The 16095-nt window shown below is 49.4% G+C and overlaps 1 protein-coding gene across 3 annotated transcripts in view; it reads left to right on the top strand.

Moving 5' to 3' along the window:
• Window positions 1–14993, top strand: part of SLC2A9 (solute carrier family 2 member 9) — a 179535-nt gene extending 164542 nt beyond the window's left edge. For all 3 annotated transcript variants that reach the window (XM_074276072.1, XM_074276073.1, XM_074276070.1), the window contains one exon: window positions 13079–14993. In XM_074276072.1, the coding sequence (XP_074132173.1) occupies window positions 13079–13330 (252 nt within the window). In that variant the 3' untranslated portion in view covers window positions 13331–14993. The remainder of the gene's footprint in view (window positions 1–13078) is intronic.
• Window positions 14994–16095: the final 1102 nt, after the last annotated feature.

The raw sequence follows: 16095 nt of genomic DNA, 5'->3' as shown, positions 1-16095 counted from the left end.
AGTCACCAAGTCCTTACAAATAATATTTCAGTATTTTTTTAAAAAACCGTTGTAATTTTTTCATTGATCTTTGAATACAAATTGGGTGGTAACAAGATGAGCAAACACCCTGATTTTCCAAATAGAGGAAAAGAACTCCAAATGATTGGCTATAGGGTTAATTAGCTCGGATACCTGTCAAAATTCTAGAAATTATAATAATTGCTTGAATTGATAGCACTTTTTAAAAAGTTTGCAAAATGCTTTCCACACGTGAACTCATTTGATCGTTACAACTAGTCTCACCGGTGGGTACAATAGTTATTATATCCATTTTGCAGATGAAAAAATGAAACTAGGGGAAGTCGATAGATTTGCTGATTGCAATAAATGTCAGAGGCAGGATTTTCTGACTCTAGAACTCTCTTCTAAAGCCTCTCACTCTGAACAGTCAGGGGACCGTGAACTAGTAGATAGATTGATTAGATAGGTAACAGTTCAATATAATTGGTTTCCTTTGAAATCATATATCTTTTTGTGCATTTTAATACATTTTGAGGAGTCCAAAAGTTCCACTCTAGTGCTAAATAAATCTCTAACACAAAGATTAAGGATATCTGCTCTAAAAGGCTGGGATAAATCTGATCATTATCTGAGTCTCAAGCAGCTCTTACTCTCCTTGTTTCTCCCTCTGTCAGTGAGTCTGTGAAACATTTATTAAATGCCTACTGTATACCAAGCACTATGCTACAGGCTTGGGATTTTTAAAGAGTGAAACAATCCCAGTTCTCAAGGACTGTTTTAGGAAGAAAGAGAGAGAACATGGACAAAGGTAGACATTTCATTCAGATTTCTCAACTCAAATTAGAGTTTTCTCTATGGGAGATGACTCAGTCCTTTTATTTCCTAGTTTCTTTTCTAGACTGCCCATTTTCAATCTGTAATGCACAAGTTTTTGATGCTCCGTCAGGTAACGAGTCACGGGAGACACTTAAGCAGAGGCTACATAACTACCTCTCTGGGGTGTTGTAGTAGACCCTTCACGACGCATTGATTTGAGTTTTCTTTTTGTAAATTAAATTGCACTCAAAGAGAAGCTAGATAGTCTTGGAGACTAGCCAAGTCTAGAATCAGACGGGGCTGAGAGAAGAAACATTCAGAATAATTTTATGGAGATCCAAATTAAACCTGGAACGCGCCACGTCTCAAGCCCATTTTTAGAACATCTCGATGAGCGAAGCTCGTCTGCTTCCTCCAAGACTTGTCAAGAGCAGGAAGAAGATGTCACTTATTCCTCTCTTCACAGTCACTCGGCAAAGTTTCCTGGAGAAAGATGTGATAGGAGATACTTAGGTGTCTCAATTGTCTGGGGGGAAATGGGAGCTTGGGGAGATGGGGCCAGCCCACGAATGAGCTCCCTGAAAGCCGTGACATCCCCATTTACTGCAGCTGGCTCTTCGGCGATGGTCCTGGGAAAGTTAGTATAGTGGGACAGGAACAGGATGACAGCTTGACTGACCAGGGGAAGCCCCCCAGGCATCCAGCAGGTGGGGCATGGCATAAAGCCAGTCTTGCTGGAGAGCCCCCCCATGAGGAATGGCTGACTGGATTTAAAAAAAGATCTCAGAGCCAACTTTATGGGGGGCAGGTGAGAAATTCTTAGCAGCCATAATCAGAGAGCTTGCCCCCTCTCAATATCCATGGGGGGAACGGTCCAGGATGTACACTTTTGACCCCATTTCCTGGCTCCTGGGCTCAGTCATTCCCACAGATTCTTCTGCTGCCCAGCAGCGGTTCTTGCCAGGAATAAGAAAATGCAAGAGAGGTTCTCTTCTTCTTCTCGCCAAGCTGGGATGGGCAAAGGGGAGGCCCACGACACCAGCCCTTGGCACCGTCCCCAGTATGTAGTAAGTGATTAATAAATGCCCTAGGCAGCCACAAGTGGCACAGTGCGCAGAGATTTAAAGCCAGTGGCAGCATCCCTGAATGGGGAGCTGGGGGCGGACTGAGGCTCAGAGACCTTAACTTTCTTGGCCAGAATGCCATGTGTGTGCACAGAGTGGAGGGGCCAGATTCCGAGCCCAGGCTTTCTTACACACGCCCTTCTCACTGAATGGGGACAGCCTGGAATAGATAGAGGAGGAAACTGGGACCCACCAACCGAGCCCGGACCGCCAGGTGGTGAGGGGAGCAGCCGGAACCGGCCATTCCTACCACAGAAGACGGCGACTCCAGGCTGGAAGGTAGTCCGAGGCCCGGCGGGACGGAGCAGCCTGTTCAAGGGGCAGACTTGGACCCAGACCTTGGGATGTCAGAGGCGGCCGTCCTCCCTGGAACTCTGTGTGCTTCCCTTGGAAAGGACAGCAGGAAAACGCGAGCAGGAGCAAGATTTGATTGGCGCGGAGGGCGGCGGAGGGGGCTCTGCACACTGCGGCCTGTGGGTCTGCGCGGTCAGTTCTCCAGAACTGCTTGTTTTTGGTAAGGTCTCCGCGAGACCCGAAATAGAGCTTAGAAGTTGGAGTGATTACTGACCGCGTCCTGACCCTCTTTTTGAACCACTAGAAGTCATTGAAATAGTTATTCTAGAGAAGAGTTCATCTTTGAATCGGCTGAGATCTGCCTGTGCAAACCAGGTGCAAAATAGGGAAAAGGGGAGGAGCCGACTGCTCCCCCACAGCCACTTGTCCTTCCCGTCATGGCCACCCGCGAGTGCGTTTGCATGATGAGCAGAGGCGGCCGGGACGCGTATTTAATGGCACGGCACCCCCAGGCCCGTTGATTGGACCCTTGTCCTGAATTCCAAGGCAGAAAGGAGGCGGCTTGAGTCCCGGGGCCTTGCTCCTCCGGAGCCGCGTGAGTTCAGAGAACTCGCCTCCCACGGCCTCACCCCGGACATAGACGTGTCTTCGCTGGCTCAGAGCCGGCTTTGAGTCTCCGAGGGACAGAGCCGCTGGTCGCGTGGGCCGTCCCAAGGGTCTCGGGAACTTTGAGTCACACGGAAACTGGCCAGGACCGCAGATCCCGCAGGCGCCCTGTGGGCCACACGCCCATTAGACCTGTTAGCATCTTGTTAAATAAGTCCTGATTCCATTTTTAAATGGTCCAGGCCTCCCTTGGGAGTCGTGCGACCCCTGGCTCATGGCCATGTGGATGACCTTGGCTGTTGAAGCTTAAAACTACACGGAGGGGAACACTCGGAAAGGCGAGTGTCCCAGGGCTGACCGGGTGGGAGGTACAGACCGAGTGAACCCAGAGGGGGAAGCCGGTGGCAGGGGGAGAGCCAGGAAACAGCGGAGGTCACAGCGTGTATCTTGACTGGTCCGTTGGGGGAAGGGCTCCTGGACAGCGTGGCTAAGGAGGCTACGAGATCTGCAGGGAGCCAGAAGCCCAAGAGAGCAGAAAAGGAAAGACTGAAAGCGGCAGGTGACTGACGCCGGCCGGCTCCTGCTCTCCGCAAAGTGGCGCGGCCCAACCAGATGGTGTCCAGGCTCCCTCCTCGCTCCGACCTTCATGCTTGGAAGGCTCTGGGATTTGGGGACTTTCCAGATTTAGGGGCTCCCGTCTAACTGCGTGACTGTGAGTCTAGCTGCGCCTCCATCCCCTGGCCCCCAGCCAAGATTTATCTACCTGGTGAGCTCAAGGGACACAGAATGGGGTAAACTGCCCCTGTCCCTGTCTCCTGCCATGGGTTCGGAGCGGGGACCAGCGTTTCTGGGGCCAACAATTGAGACTTCTCCTCATCTCCCACCATTCTCCCAGTCCCCACTACCACCCCTGCCTCCCATGACCCTGTAAAGAAATGGGTCACAGGGACCAAGGAACAAAGGCCTTTATCCGACCCAGTCTGCTCGGACTTCTCGGTGAAATGGCCGGCCAGGCTGCCGAGGTCTCCACAGGGGACATCTCTTCAGGGAATCGCCGGTCTGGGCCGCTCCGTGCTTGAATGAGCTGGGGACCCCGATCCATTCCTAAGACACGGGCATAATTGTCAGCCCAGCTTTACCCAGCAACCCCAGCATCCAGTTTGCCATAACGTGTCATAATGTCCCCAGACGCATGTGGAAAAAGGTCCTGATTAATGTCATTTGCAAAGCAAATCCACATGACAGTTTTCAAAGTAACTGGATGGTAATTACCCTAATAGCAGACATTTATTTAGCATTCTCAGTAGTCTCATTCATCTTTGTGATGACCCATGACCCTGGGCCCTCCTCGGTCTAACACCACTCAATCCTTCCAACCCCGACTCAGGAAACTGGGCTCTAATGCGACTCGGTCTTTCCAACCGGGCCTCTTGTGACTCGCCTCCATTATCTCTACACTTGAGAGCCAAGTGGGATTTTTTCTGTCCCCTCAATGGCAGGCAATAGCCCACAAACATTTATGAAGCACTTACTGTGGGCTAGACGCGAGGCTAAGTGCTGGGGACTTTATATTGCATCTTTAAGTTTTCTTGATGCCTTGAGTCCAGTATTTCATTTGACTCAGCCAGACTGATTCAGGTTCTTCTGACTTCTCCCACATTTTAAAGATGAAGACATTAAAATGGAAAGTACCTCACCAAGGCCCCCACAGCTACTAAGTGACAGGAGCCATGTCTTCAGAGTCTGAGACTAGGGCTCCTTACTCACAGTCGCACCGGCCCCCACGTGTTCGCCAAGATTTACAGAGCATTCCATGGGCCCACGCCCCATTTTGAACGCCTTCTCTCGCTTTATTCTCCTGACAACCCTAAATGGCGCTTACTGTGGATATCATCCCTGCAGAGCTGTAATGTCAAGCCCAAGTCCTTTCCCAGATAACACCAGGAGACCCTCAGAAAAGCAGTTCTTACAGAATCGAGCAAGGAGGACTGCTGGGTCTCCCCTCAGGGAGCTGTCCAGGGCCGTGGCGGTGCTAGTCTGCCACAGCCTAAGAGCAGACTTAAAAGCTCCAGGGCAGGGGCCCCTGAAGGCCTCCAGGATCCTTTAAAGACCTTTCTTTGGCTGCTGAAGGCCCTCACAGCCTTCCCACTTTTCTTGTCTAAGCCCTCTAAGGTCCAGCAAGGCTGGTCTTCTGGCTGCTCCTAACACACCCCATCGCCCAGCTCCCTGCCTTTCCCCTTCACCTCTGCCTCCTCAGCTCCCACCTTCGGCCCTTCCTTCTCCCCTCTAGCCCCCACTACTGGAGTCTTCCCCCTAAGACAATGCTCAGCCTGCCCCGTGTGTGCCATCCCCCCCAACAGAAGGAGAAGAGGGACCATTTTTCCTCTCCGCAGCTCCAGTCCTTAGTACAACGCCCAGGAAACAGCGAGCCCTCCGTAATTGCTTCTTGCCTTGCCTTGAAACTCAATGGTCCCCAGAGCAGCCCATTCTGTGCTTTACTGACTCCGTTAGGAAATTGTTACAATTTCCTTCTATCGGGAGGACTCCTTCCTGCCTCCCTTCGCCTCCATCCACCGCTCCTGGTTTTGCCCTCTGAGACTAAGCAGAGCAAATCCAATCCTCTCTTGTGGATGAGTCTCGTGTCCCCTTGAGTCTTCTCCAGGCTGAACATCCCCAGTCCCTACAGTCACTCCTCAAACGGCGTGGCCTTCAGCCCATCCGCCATCCTCATCCTCTTGTGAAGGCCCTCTGGTGTCCTTCCGAAAATGGGTTGCCCAGAACCAGAAACAGCTCTCAGTACGGCGTGCCGGGGGAAAGATCCCAGAACTGTGAGCCTTCTCATCCTGGCCTCCGAAGGCCTCTTCCGTGACCAGCACGTCATCCAGTGGGAAGCCCCGTCAGCAGCCTTGGCCAAGATCGGGAAGGACAGGGCTGGAGCTTTTTTTGGAAGACGGGGGCGGCGGCTGCATCTTGACATTTTGTAAAATGTTACACGCCAAAGCCAAATCCTAAGAAAATGAAGGCAAGTCTCATTAATTACCTTCTCAGAGACGGAATTGCTGCTGGAGAGTCAGCTCAGCCGGGACTATCTTTAGAAACAAGAAATGGTTTTTTTCTTCTTTATGATTCAGTGTCTCTAGTTAAGGTAAGCTGTGATCCCCAAAGGGCCTGCTTGTGGCGTGACCTTTTCCTGCTGCCTCCCCGGTCTGCAGAGCGGGGAAGATGTCAGGTTCGCAGTTGCCATCATGGCCCTTCTGACAGGCTTATTAAGCTACCAAACCAGAGCCCGCTCCTCCGAGCCACGCTCCTGACCTTGCTGACATCTCGAGTGTACGAGCAATTGGATACCAGCATCAAGAATGATTTAACATTTAGACTGAAATGCTCCTCAAACTAATTCCTCATTCAGATGGCAATTTCTGGGGCTACGGTGGTAATCAATCAACAGAATGTCGCGGAGCCCTTTGCATCTCCCTCATCAGCTTTCCCTGTGTGTTAAGGGTTTTATTTTGCTGTATGCCCCCACCCAAGCTTCCGGGCTCCAGCAGGACAGAGACTCGCTCCAATTTAGGGTTTCTTCCAGTGCTCTACAGACTGTCCAAGCTGGAGAAGTGTTTGTTGACAATATAATGAAGCGTTTATTTCCTTCCTACTCCAACCTGCTCTTGGGCGAGGTGTTTGGGGGATTTAAATGATGGAAAGCAGTTTCACGGATAGTCCGTGCCCTCAAGGAGCTTCCCGTCGCCAGTGGAAGCACACATGGGAAAGAGAACAGTATGAGACAGAATTCACTCCTTGATTTATCCAGCAAACATTGACTGAGCCCCTACTACGTGCAGAACTTTGTTTTAGGTATTAGTGAACTACGGGCAAGTATAAAACACCGTCCTTCCCCTAGAGAAGTTTATAGTCAATGAGAGAAAACAAAATGAATCTATCACCATTTATGACACTGCTGTGCACAGGAGGGTTACAAAGAGTTACAACCAAGAAGGAATATTTAGGGGGAAATTAGCCCTTTTGAGAGACTGCATCATCTGAGTCACCGAGGATGGCGATGAGGACCTGGTCAGAGGAGGCTTCATGGAGGTGTCCCCCGTATCAGCCTCGAAGGATGGCAACAGAAAGAAAGAGGAGGGGAGCCGGCTCCAGGGACAGCAAGATTCTCCGAATCTCTTTTTGCTCACCTATCACTGGAGATGTTAATGGTTATCCAACTCACCTCACAGGGTGAGGGAAAAAACACTGTCACTTTTAAAGTGCTATAGAAATGTGGTTTTTGTGGTTATTGTTCAGTTATTTTTCGGTCATGTCTGACTCTTTGTGACCCCAGTTGTTTTTTTTTCCTGTCAGAAATCACTGGACTGATTTGCAATTTCCTTCTCCAGCTCATTTTACAGATGAGGAAATGGAGGCAAACAGAATTGGGTGACTTGTGCAGGGTCATACAGCTAGTAATAAATGTCTGAGGCTAGATTTGAACTCGGGGAGATGACTGCACTGTGCACCATGGCACTCTACCAGCACCGGGCTAGCCATCGTTGTTCCCGTGCAGACGTCCCCTCCGGCGTCGGCGTCCTCGTCAGAACCGGGGGCCCAGAGCTAGAGCTACCAGGGAGGACATAATCAGTGGGACAGACAGCTTCCAAAAGCATAGGAACAAACTCTAAGCAAGTGCCTTCCTCAGGAAGCCGGCCTGAACACTCCACCGTGCTTTGTCCCCCTTCTCTGCCCCCAAACTGGAATCCCAGAGGAAGCCGACAATTTCCCGGTGGCCGGCTGCCCCTCCGGCGCACATCTGGTCAGCACGGGCGCTTCTCCAGCTCCAGCTCGCATCCCCTTGGCTAGCTCAGAGTGCAGGACACATTTCCACTCTGCTTGAATGGCAACATTCTCCTTGAATCTAATAAAATATCGGGGGTGCGCCTTTTAAAACTGCACCTTATTGGTTCAAGTCCCATCAAATGAAATGGAGATTCGATGCGGTTATTTGGATAATTTGGCCAAAAGAAACAAGATGGAGCCACCGAGCCGCTGGCGTTCCACCATTCTGGAGGTTTCCATAAAGCTGATTTCTTAGCTGAATTGTTTGGCAAGTTTCTTTGTCGCTCTGCTGGGCACGTGCAGATTCACCAAACCTGGCCACGTGTGCGCGTGACCTTGGGGCGCAGAGGAGGGAGGCAGGAAGACTCTGGGTGCAATTCATGCCCTGGTGTTCAATAATAACAATATCTAGCATAGTCCTTTACTAATATAATCTTAATTCTCACCACAGTCCCGGGAAACAAGTACCATTTTTATCTCCATTTTGCAGATGGGAAAACTGAGGCAAGCAGGGTGAAGAGAGTTGCCCAGGGTCACAGCTAGCAAGAGTCTGAGGCTGGATTTGAATTCAGGTCTTCTTGGCTTCAGACTTGACTACTCTATCCACTGAGCTACCCAACACCCTTCTTTTAAAAAAAATATATCTTCATAAATTAAAAACTGGAAATAGATATTTAGGTAAGAATGAAAAAAACAATGTCCCATGAAGTGTCCCCTGAGATATCCATTAATGATAAACTTGAGGTAAATAGATGTTCAAGGACTCAGTATGAGAGTCTGGGCAGGTCACTGTAAGCCTGTCTACCTCAGTTTCCTTCCCTGTAAAATGAGATGGGAAAGGAGTGCAAACCCCTCGAGGATTCTTGCCAGTGGGGTCGCCGAGACCCACAAACAAGTGAGACGACTGAGCGGCGATCACGTGAGTGCTCTCTGCCCAGCGGCCTTTGAGACCCAGTGTCATCTGTAGAATGGGGATAACGACCCTTCTGCTGCCCCCTCACAGAGTGATTGTGATGATTAAATAAGGATGTGGAAAGTATCCCATAAATCCCAAGTGTAAATTGCTGTTCCCCACACCACCGACAGACCCTGCTGGCATCTGGATGCCAAGCAGCCCCAGGCCCCAGCGGGGGGGAGGGGCTCCACAGACATCTCCTTGTTGTTGATCCCTCGGGCCCCAGCTGTCCGAGGAGATAGGCGTCAGCCTGGTAGCGCTCTGTCTGCAGAGAACCAGCATCCTCGGTCAGCTCCTCGGCATCTGCCCCCGGCTGTGTAAGGACCCAGACGGGCTTATGGGAGAGCCAGGGAGCAGACGTGTCGGGGCTCGGCGAGAGGAGGCTCACAAGGACAGAGTCTGTCCCCAGCCAGGAGGGACAGCCAGCAAATACAGGAGGGACCCCGCGGAGCTTTCTGCTGCCAAGGCGGATCACTGACTTAAATGCTGGTCTTTACATAAGGCTGGTCCGGTCCCCGAGAGGAAATGAGGGTGAGGGATTGCGCGGAAATGCTTTTGTCCCTTTGTCCAAGCTCCATAACCACTTGCATATGTTCGGCCTCGCTTTTACCCAAACTGATTCACACTGAAGCTAGGAAAGGTGCCCGTTTCACCAAAAGAATCGCAGGGGAAAGTCTTGGTGCATTTTAAAGTCATCAGAGCTTAGAAACTTTCAGCTGCCTTCTGACTTAGGAGTGCCCCGGGAACAAAGCTCCGGATTGTGCAGGTGTCAGCACGGGGCACAAGCCCGTAGTAAGCCCCTACCGGGCCGGACGCCGGGCTAAGAGTGGGGCAGATGTGGGCGAGTTTGAGCCATGACGAGTGAAGATGACAAATGTCAGGGCAGCTGGGGACCAGAGCGCCACCACCTCTTGATGCTTCACCATCCTTAAAGTAAGGCCCAAACATAGTCACTTCCACGGTCCTTTTCAGTTGTGAATCTGACCCAAAGTCTGTAAGGGACTGCAAAATCCTGGAGATCAGAGGAGGAAAAAAGCCACTTTCAGAACAGCGAGGCTCTGCAGTGACTCTTCTCAGGCCAGAAAGTGACTCTGAAGTTTCTCGTCACTGTATTTTGAACTCATTTCTTATCACTAAATAAAACAAGAGGGACGCTGCTGGTGATTTAGCCATTTCATTCACAATTAAAGCCGTGGCTGTTCCCAAACTGTTGGCTGTTGCCAAAACTGAAGCCATATTTTAGTCCTGTTGAGAATTTCTATGGGATTTATAATGAAATCGTTTTTCCTGTGTCGGGGGGGAAATTCATGATGATTTCTAATAAGTCTCAGGTTTTTGGAGGAATGACGAGAGGGCCTCTGGTAGCATCCGTGTGGGTTTGTAAAAGGACACTGGGAAAGGCGACTGCTTCCATCAGCGAGGGGCTAGAGTCAGGGGTTTCCCAGAATGGCTTGGACGTCTTCTGGCTCCTGCTTTGTCGGCTCCACCTCAGACTCACCGCGTGGACTCGATCCTAGAGGGCTCAGAATGCCATTCCTTCTTTTCCCCTCTAGACAGACCTGTACCTAAAACCCTGCAGGGAAGTTGAGTTTTGCCTTTGCTGTCATTACTAACCGCAGCCCAAACAACAACCTTTGTGTCGAGTCCGCGTGGAATTTCTACCACATGCAGGGGGGGGCAGAGGAGCTACAAAGTTTGAGGTGGCCATGACCCTGCCTTCCCCAAATGTCCCAGGCACCAAAAGAACAGGGCAGCTAGGTGGCACAGTGGATAAAGGGCCGGTTTGCTTCTCAGAGACACGGATCTGCACATACACAAGAATTTAACCACGACCAAATGAAGAGAAGCAGAAATAGTAAATGCATCCTTCTTAGATCATAATGCAATAAAAATCACACTCAATAATAAAGAGATTGAGAATTAATTAAAAATTAAATAATCAAATCCTTTAAAAAAGTGGGTCAAAGAACCAATCAATTGATAATTTCATTAAAGAAAATGACAACAATGAGAAAACAACTAAATTGTGCTGCTGAGAATAGCGAAGTCATGTGTCATTTCTTGTAGCACAATAGCATTCCACTAAATTGGAACACTGATACATTGTTGGTGGAGTTGTGAGCTGATCCAACCATTCTGGAGAGTAATGTGGAACTACGGCCAAAGGGCTCTAAAGCTGGGTACACCCTTTGATCCAGAAACACCCCTGCTAGGTCTGTATCCCAAAGACAATGAAAAAGGGAGAAGGGATCTATTGGTACACAAACATTTATAGATATATATTTATCTTTTTTCTGGTGACTAAGAATTAGAAATTGAAGAGATCCCATCCGTGGGGGAGCGGCTAAGCAAGTTGTGATACATGATCGCAGGGGAAGCAGGATGATTTCAGAAAAACCGGGAAAGATTTCTGGTGCAGACTAAAGTGAGCAGAGCCAGGACAACTTGTCCACAGTAACAGCAGCGTTATACGATGAAGAATTGGGAATGGCTCAGCCGCTCTCAGCAATGCAGTGAGCTGAGACAATAGTAAGAACGTTAGGATGAAACATCCTCTCTGCCTCTAGAGAAAGAACTCATATTGTTTGAATGCAGACGGAAGTGCGTGATTTTCTACTTTCTTCCCCTTCTTTTAGTGGATTCTTCTTATGCCAAATGACTAATATGGAAATGTGGTATATAGTTGCACATGTATAACCCAAGTCCGATTGCTTGCCATCTTAGGGAGGGGGAAGAAGAAGGAAGGAGGAATATGATTTAAAATTCAAAATTTTAAATAAAAAGAGACAGAGACAGAGACAAAGAGTCAGAGACAGAGAGACAGAGACTTGGACAAAAGCTTCCTCCAGCACTGAGTGGCTCACCCATAGTCTCAAATCGAATGTAAGTCAGAGGTGTGACTGGAACCCCAATTTTCCTGTCTATATTTACCCAGGTAAAGTGCTTAAGGCATCATGTAAATGCTAATTGCTGGTGATGAAAGTTGGGCGGCACAGTACACAGAGTGCCAGGCCTGGAATCCGGAATACCTGAGTTCAAATCCAGCCTCAGACACTCACCAGCTGTGTGACCCTGGGCGGTGCTTTACCCTGTTTGCTTCAGTTTATTCATCTGTAAAATGAGCTGGAGCAAGGAATGGCTGGCCGGCATCTCTCCCAGGGGAAGCGGATCCCCGGGGCGGCTCACAAGTGAAAGGACTGAGCGAGCAGTCGTGCTTGTTGATGGCGGTGCCAGTGGTGGCTCTACCTTTCCTGCCTTGTACAGGTGCGGATGTGAAGAGAAATTAGATAAGGTTTCTGCAGCTAAGGAAGGATCTTTGGGGCAGCAAGTGAAAATGGAATGAAAAACTCCAACTTTTATTAAGCTCCTAAACAAATAACTCTCCCGTAAAAGAGGGGGCCCAGCTTCCATTGGTCACCAGTTAGAGTTTGCCAGAAGTGGCCAGGCTGCGGGGTAGGTGGTGGGACCTGCAGTGAGTCACTTACGTTCTCAGTGCCTCCATTTCCTCATCTGTAAAATGGACTCGGAGGCCTCTGAGGTACCTTCCAGCTCTGGCAAAGGCCCTCTGAGGCTTGCCGCTGCTCACCACGTTCCGGCTCCCGTCTGCTTGCCTCAGCTCCGGGCCCTCCAGACCGAGCTCAAGTGGCCCTTGGGTAGGAGGGCCTCTCCCAGGCCTCCCAGCGCTATCGCCCCTCATCCCGGGCTCCCTGTCTGCATGTCTGATGATCTCCCTGCTTAGAATGCAAGCTCCTCCGGGACAGGGACTATCAGGATTTATCCCGGTGTGGGGCATGGAATAATCACTTAATAAGCATTTGTTGATTGATTGGTCGATAGTGACACGTGCTTGGCATGGAAATGTCAGTCACTAAGTGTTGTTGAATGAATCAGTGGGTGTGTTTCCCACTGCACACCACACACTTGGGGGGGGGGGGGATGGCGTCCGAGATCCCTTTGTATTCCCCTGCGCACCTGAGCAGGTCCTTGCGTGTAACGGAGCTCCTCCTCTCCCTGCTCAAGCTCCCCGGGAACATGCTTAATCTCTGCCCGGTGTTTCTCCTTTATGCTTATTTGTGCCGAATTCTCTTTGTGGAAGGGAACCTCCTTGAGATCAGGGCTCATTTTTGCTCACTGATCTGCAGCGTCTTGTTCCTAGGAGGTGCTCAGATCGGGCGTCACAAGGGCGCATCTGGGACAACTTGTCGACATTCTGTCGTCAGGAGCTGAGATAGGAACGGAAGTCGTGGAAACTGCTTAGTTTCTTTTCGGCGCCTTGTTTGGCCTGTAGGCGGTCAGCAGGAGAAGTGCTCCCGGAGCAGGGAAGAGTCAGGCTGTAGTTTGGAGCTGATGTTAGTCGCGTTGCAGACCAGCCCATCTCTGCCCGCTCCGAAATCCCAATGCCCGTGATCTCTTGCTGTTGTTTCTCAATGCGGCTTTCCTTTCTGTCTACCTACAGGAAGGGTTGAAGACCTACTGCTTCCTGGTCTTTGCTACCATCTGCTTGCTGGGAGCCATCTACTTCTATTTTGTCCTTCCCGAGACCAAAAACAAGACTTACGCAGAAATCAGCCAAGCATTCGCCAAAAGGAACAAGGAGAACCTTCCCGGGGAGAAGGAGGAGCAAGCCGGTTCCAACGGACAAGCCAGCGGGAAGTCGGAGCTGGAGTCTCCCACACTGGACAACTGTGTCCAGAACAAGATCATTTAACTGGAACGGTCTCTCTATGTCGGTGTCCTCCTGGAAGACCTGGGGGCCAAGCTTCTCTGCCCACGGAGATTTTCAGACATTCACCTGCGAGAATGAGCAGCCATAACGTCTCCCGTGTGATTGTGGCTGCTGATTCTTGACCTTCCAGAGTCCAGAAAGTGGACCAACCCCCACCCTCCGCATCCCTTCCCTGCCCCACCACCGTGGCCCACTCCTTCGGGGCACTTTCCTCTTCCCATGGGGTCACAGACAGCGTTCCCTCGAAGCATTCTGGGCAAACTGCTTGGTCTCAAAGCAAAATTGAGGCAATGCACAAGATGAACATTAAAAAATAACAAGTCGACTCCTGGGCGCTCGGGTCCTGAAGAAAGTCCCTTTGATGGGCTGAGGATAAGCTGGGTCTTCAGGAGCATTCTCCCTCAAGCTAACAGGAGCCTGTGGTCAGGCTGCTCTTGGGGATGAGATGGGTGACCCCTTCTCCCTTCTGCTTGGGAGGAATTTTCCAGCTAGCTGGGACAGTGAAGAGACAATCAGACCTGAAGCAGGGAAGACCCGAGCTCAAATGTGGCCTCAGCCACTTACTCACTCTGCGACCCTGAGCAAGTTACTCAGCCAGTTTGCCTCGGTTTCCTCATCTGTAAAATGGGGATAACAGCCTCCCAGGGTCCCTGGGAAGATCAGATGAAATGATTGTAAAGTGCTTAACACAATGCTGGCACATAGTAAGTGCTGTATGGGTCAGCCATCAAGATTGTCTAGTCTAGGTACTGAGTGGGTATTTCCTGTCTTGCCTCAGTTTCCCTCTTTCTGTCACCAAGACCAAGAAGGACAAGTTTAGCTCAGACCCTTGACAAGAGCTCCCATGCCCCCTTGCCATAAAACACGAAATGATCTGAATGAAAAAGGCAGACTTGAAGCAATCCACAAACCAAGCCGGCTTCTGTAAATAATGAGCCCCCTCTTCTTCAAGGGGAGCACTCCTCCCCTTCGCCAGTCAGCCCCAAGCAGGAGGCTTCCTAAAGGCGGTGTCCAGAACTGCTTAGAGCCCAAGCACAGCGGAGGGACCGTGGTTCTCGACCTCGCACTGCGGCTGCTACTTTCTCAGATTGCACAGACTCTCCAGCTGGGCTGGCCTAGGGTCCTTGCCATTCTCAGTCACCTTGAGAAATGAGCCTGGCCCGGACCTCAATCCTACTCCGGATTCCACACGTTTGGCGTGCTCCTGTAACAATTCAGGGCAAACCACTTCAGAGACTCCCCAGAAACTCATTTTGTGTTCCCCACTTCAGAAATCACCAGGCCCTCAAAACCTGCAAACCTCAAAACGTGTCCTTTGACTAGAATTAGACAAGGTTCCCAGAATTCCATTTTCATGGGCAAAAAGAAAAACTGAGTCACTTAATTTTTCTTCAAACCATCCATGGGTAAATTACATCCTGCTTTGCTTTGCCACCACTTTATCTGAACTGGAATTCTGAGTAATTAATTTGCTCATTGTTCTTTGTAAACTGTTCTGATGATAGACTTGCCTTTCTCTCACATACAAACTTGTCGCACTTGATGACGATTATTCTCTTTGACACGTCAAACTGAACTTTGTTTCCTGTTATGCAAAGAAATGAATGTAAAAGCAGAAAGTGCCTTAAAATGGAACCAAATAAAATGAATATTAAACTGAGTTTTTGAAAGTTGTCTTTCATTTGATGGCTGGCAAATGGGGACACGGGGTAAACATACTGACGTCCAAGCGCTATGGAACCAGATGCCAGCATCTTGAACAAAAGCATATACTCCAAGAGACAGAGAAAGAAAGAGAATTGGAGACAGAGAGACAGAAAGAGTGAGGGAGAATAGAGACAGAGAGGGAGGAGAGAGACAAAGAAACACAGAGACAGAAACTGGGAGAGGGAGAAAGAAGAGATTCAACAAGGCTGCAAATCTGTAAACTCCTTGAAGTCAGGAATTGTCATGTGAAAGAGAAATTAAATGTATTTGTTTGGCCCAAAGGGCAGGATCAATGATCAGAAGTTGCAGAGAGGCAAACTTTTGATGCGGGGGAAAACTTCCTAATGAGAACTGTCCACAAATACAACATCCACAAGAAGCATAGCTTACCCCTCCTGAGATGTCTTCACACAGAGCCTGGAAGAACACCTCTCGGGTATTTTCTAGCAGAGATTTCTTTAAGTTTTAGGTTAGACTAGGTAGTCCCTAGGGTCCGTTTTAAATCTAAAATTCTGTAATTCCTTGGTGGGCTCATTTATCTTTATTTTCCCTAAAGGGTTTGGTAGGAGTTCAGTAAATGTGGTGAGTGACTCAACAAGGGATTGAACAAGTAAACAAAAGCAATAAGAAGTGAAAATGGATTTGAATTTTGGTGAAAACTGTAAATGTGCACATTTCACAGTAGAATCAGGCACAGCCAGTGAAGCACTGACAGCTGGGATCAAATTTTAGTCTCAGTTAAGCCAAGCAATGATTACGCTTCACATGACTCTAAACCCTAGTTATTAATCTTCTAATTCTTCTTCATGGCTCCAGACAGTTGGTTTTCTCATTTTTGTGCTCATAATCATCTCCATCCCTAAATAATGACACTGTGCTCTTACTAATTAAAACCTTCATGTAGTTTGATATTCTGTGTGATCCGGTCTATGAAGTTCAATAGTCGATGTGATCTGGTCTATACAGTTCAATATTTGGTATGATCGGGTCTATGTTCGATATTCAGTGTGATCCAGTCCATACAGTTCAATATTTGGTGA

The sequence above is a fragment of the Sminthopsis crassicaudata genome, chromosome 6 (assembly GCF_048593235.1).
Source record: "Sminthopsis crassicaudata isolate SCR6 chromosome 6, ASM4859323v1, whole genome shotgun sequence".
Taxonomy (NCBI): Eukaryota; Metazoa; Chordata; class Mammalia; order Dasyuromorphia; family Dasyuridae; genus Sminthopsis; species Sminthopsis crassicaudata.
This window is presented reverse-complemented; position numbering and strand designations above follow the sequence as displayed.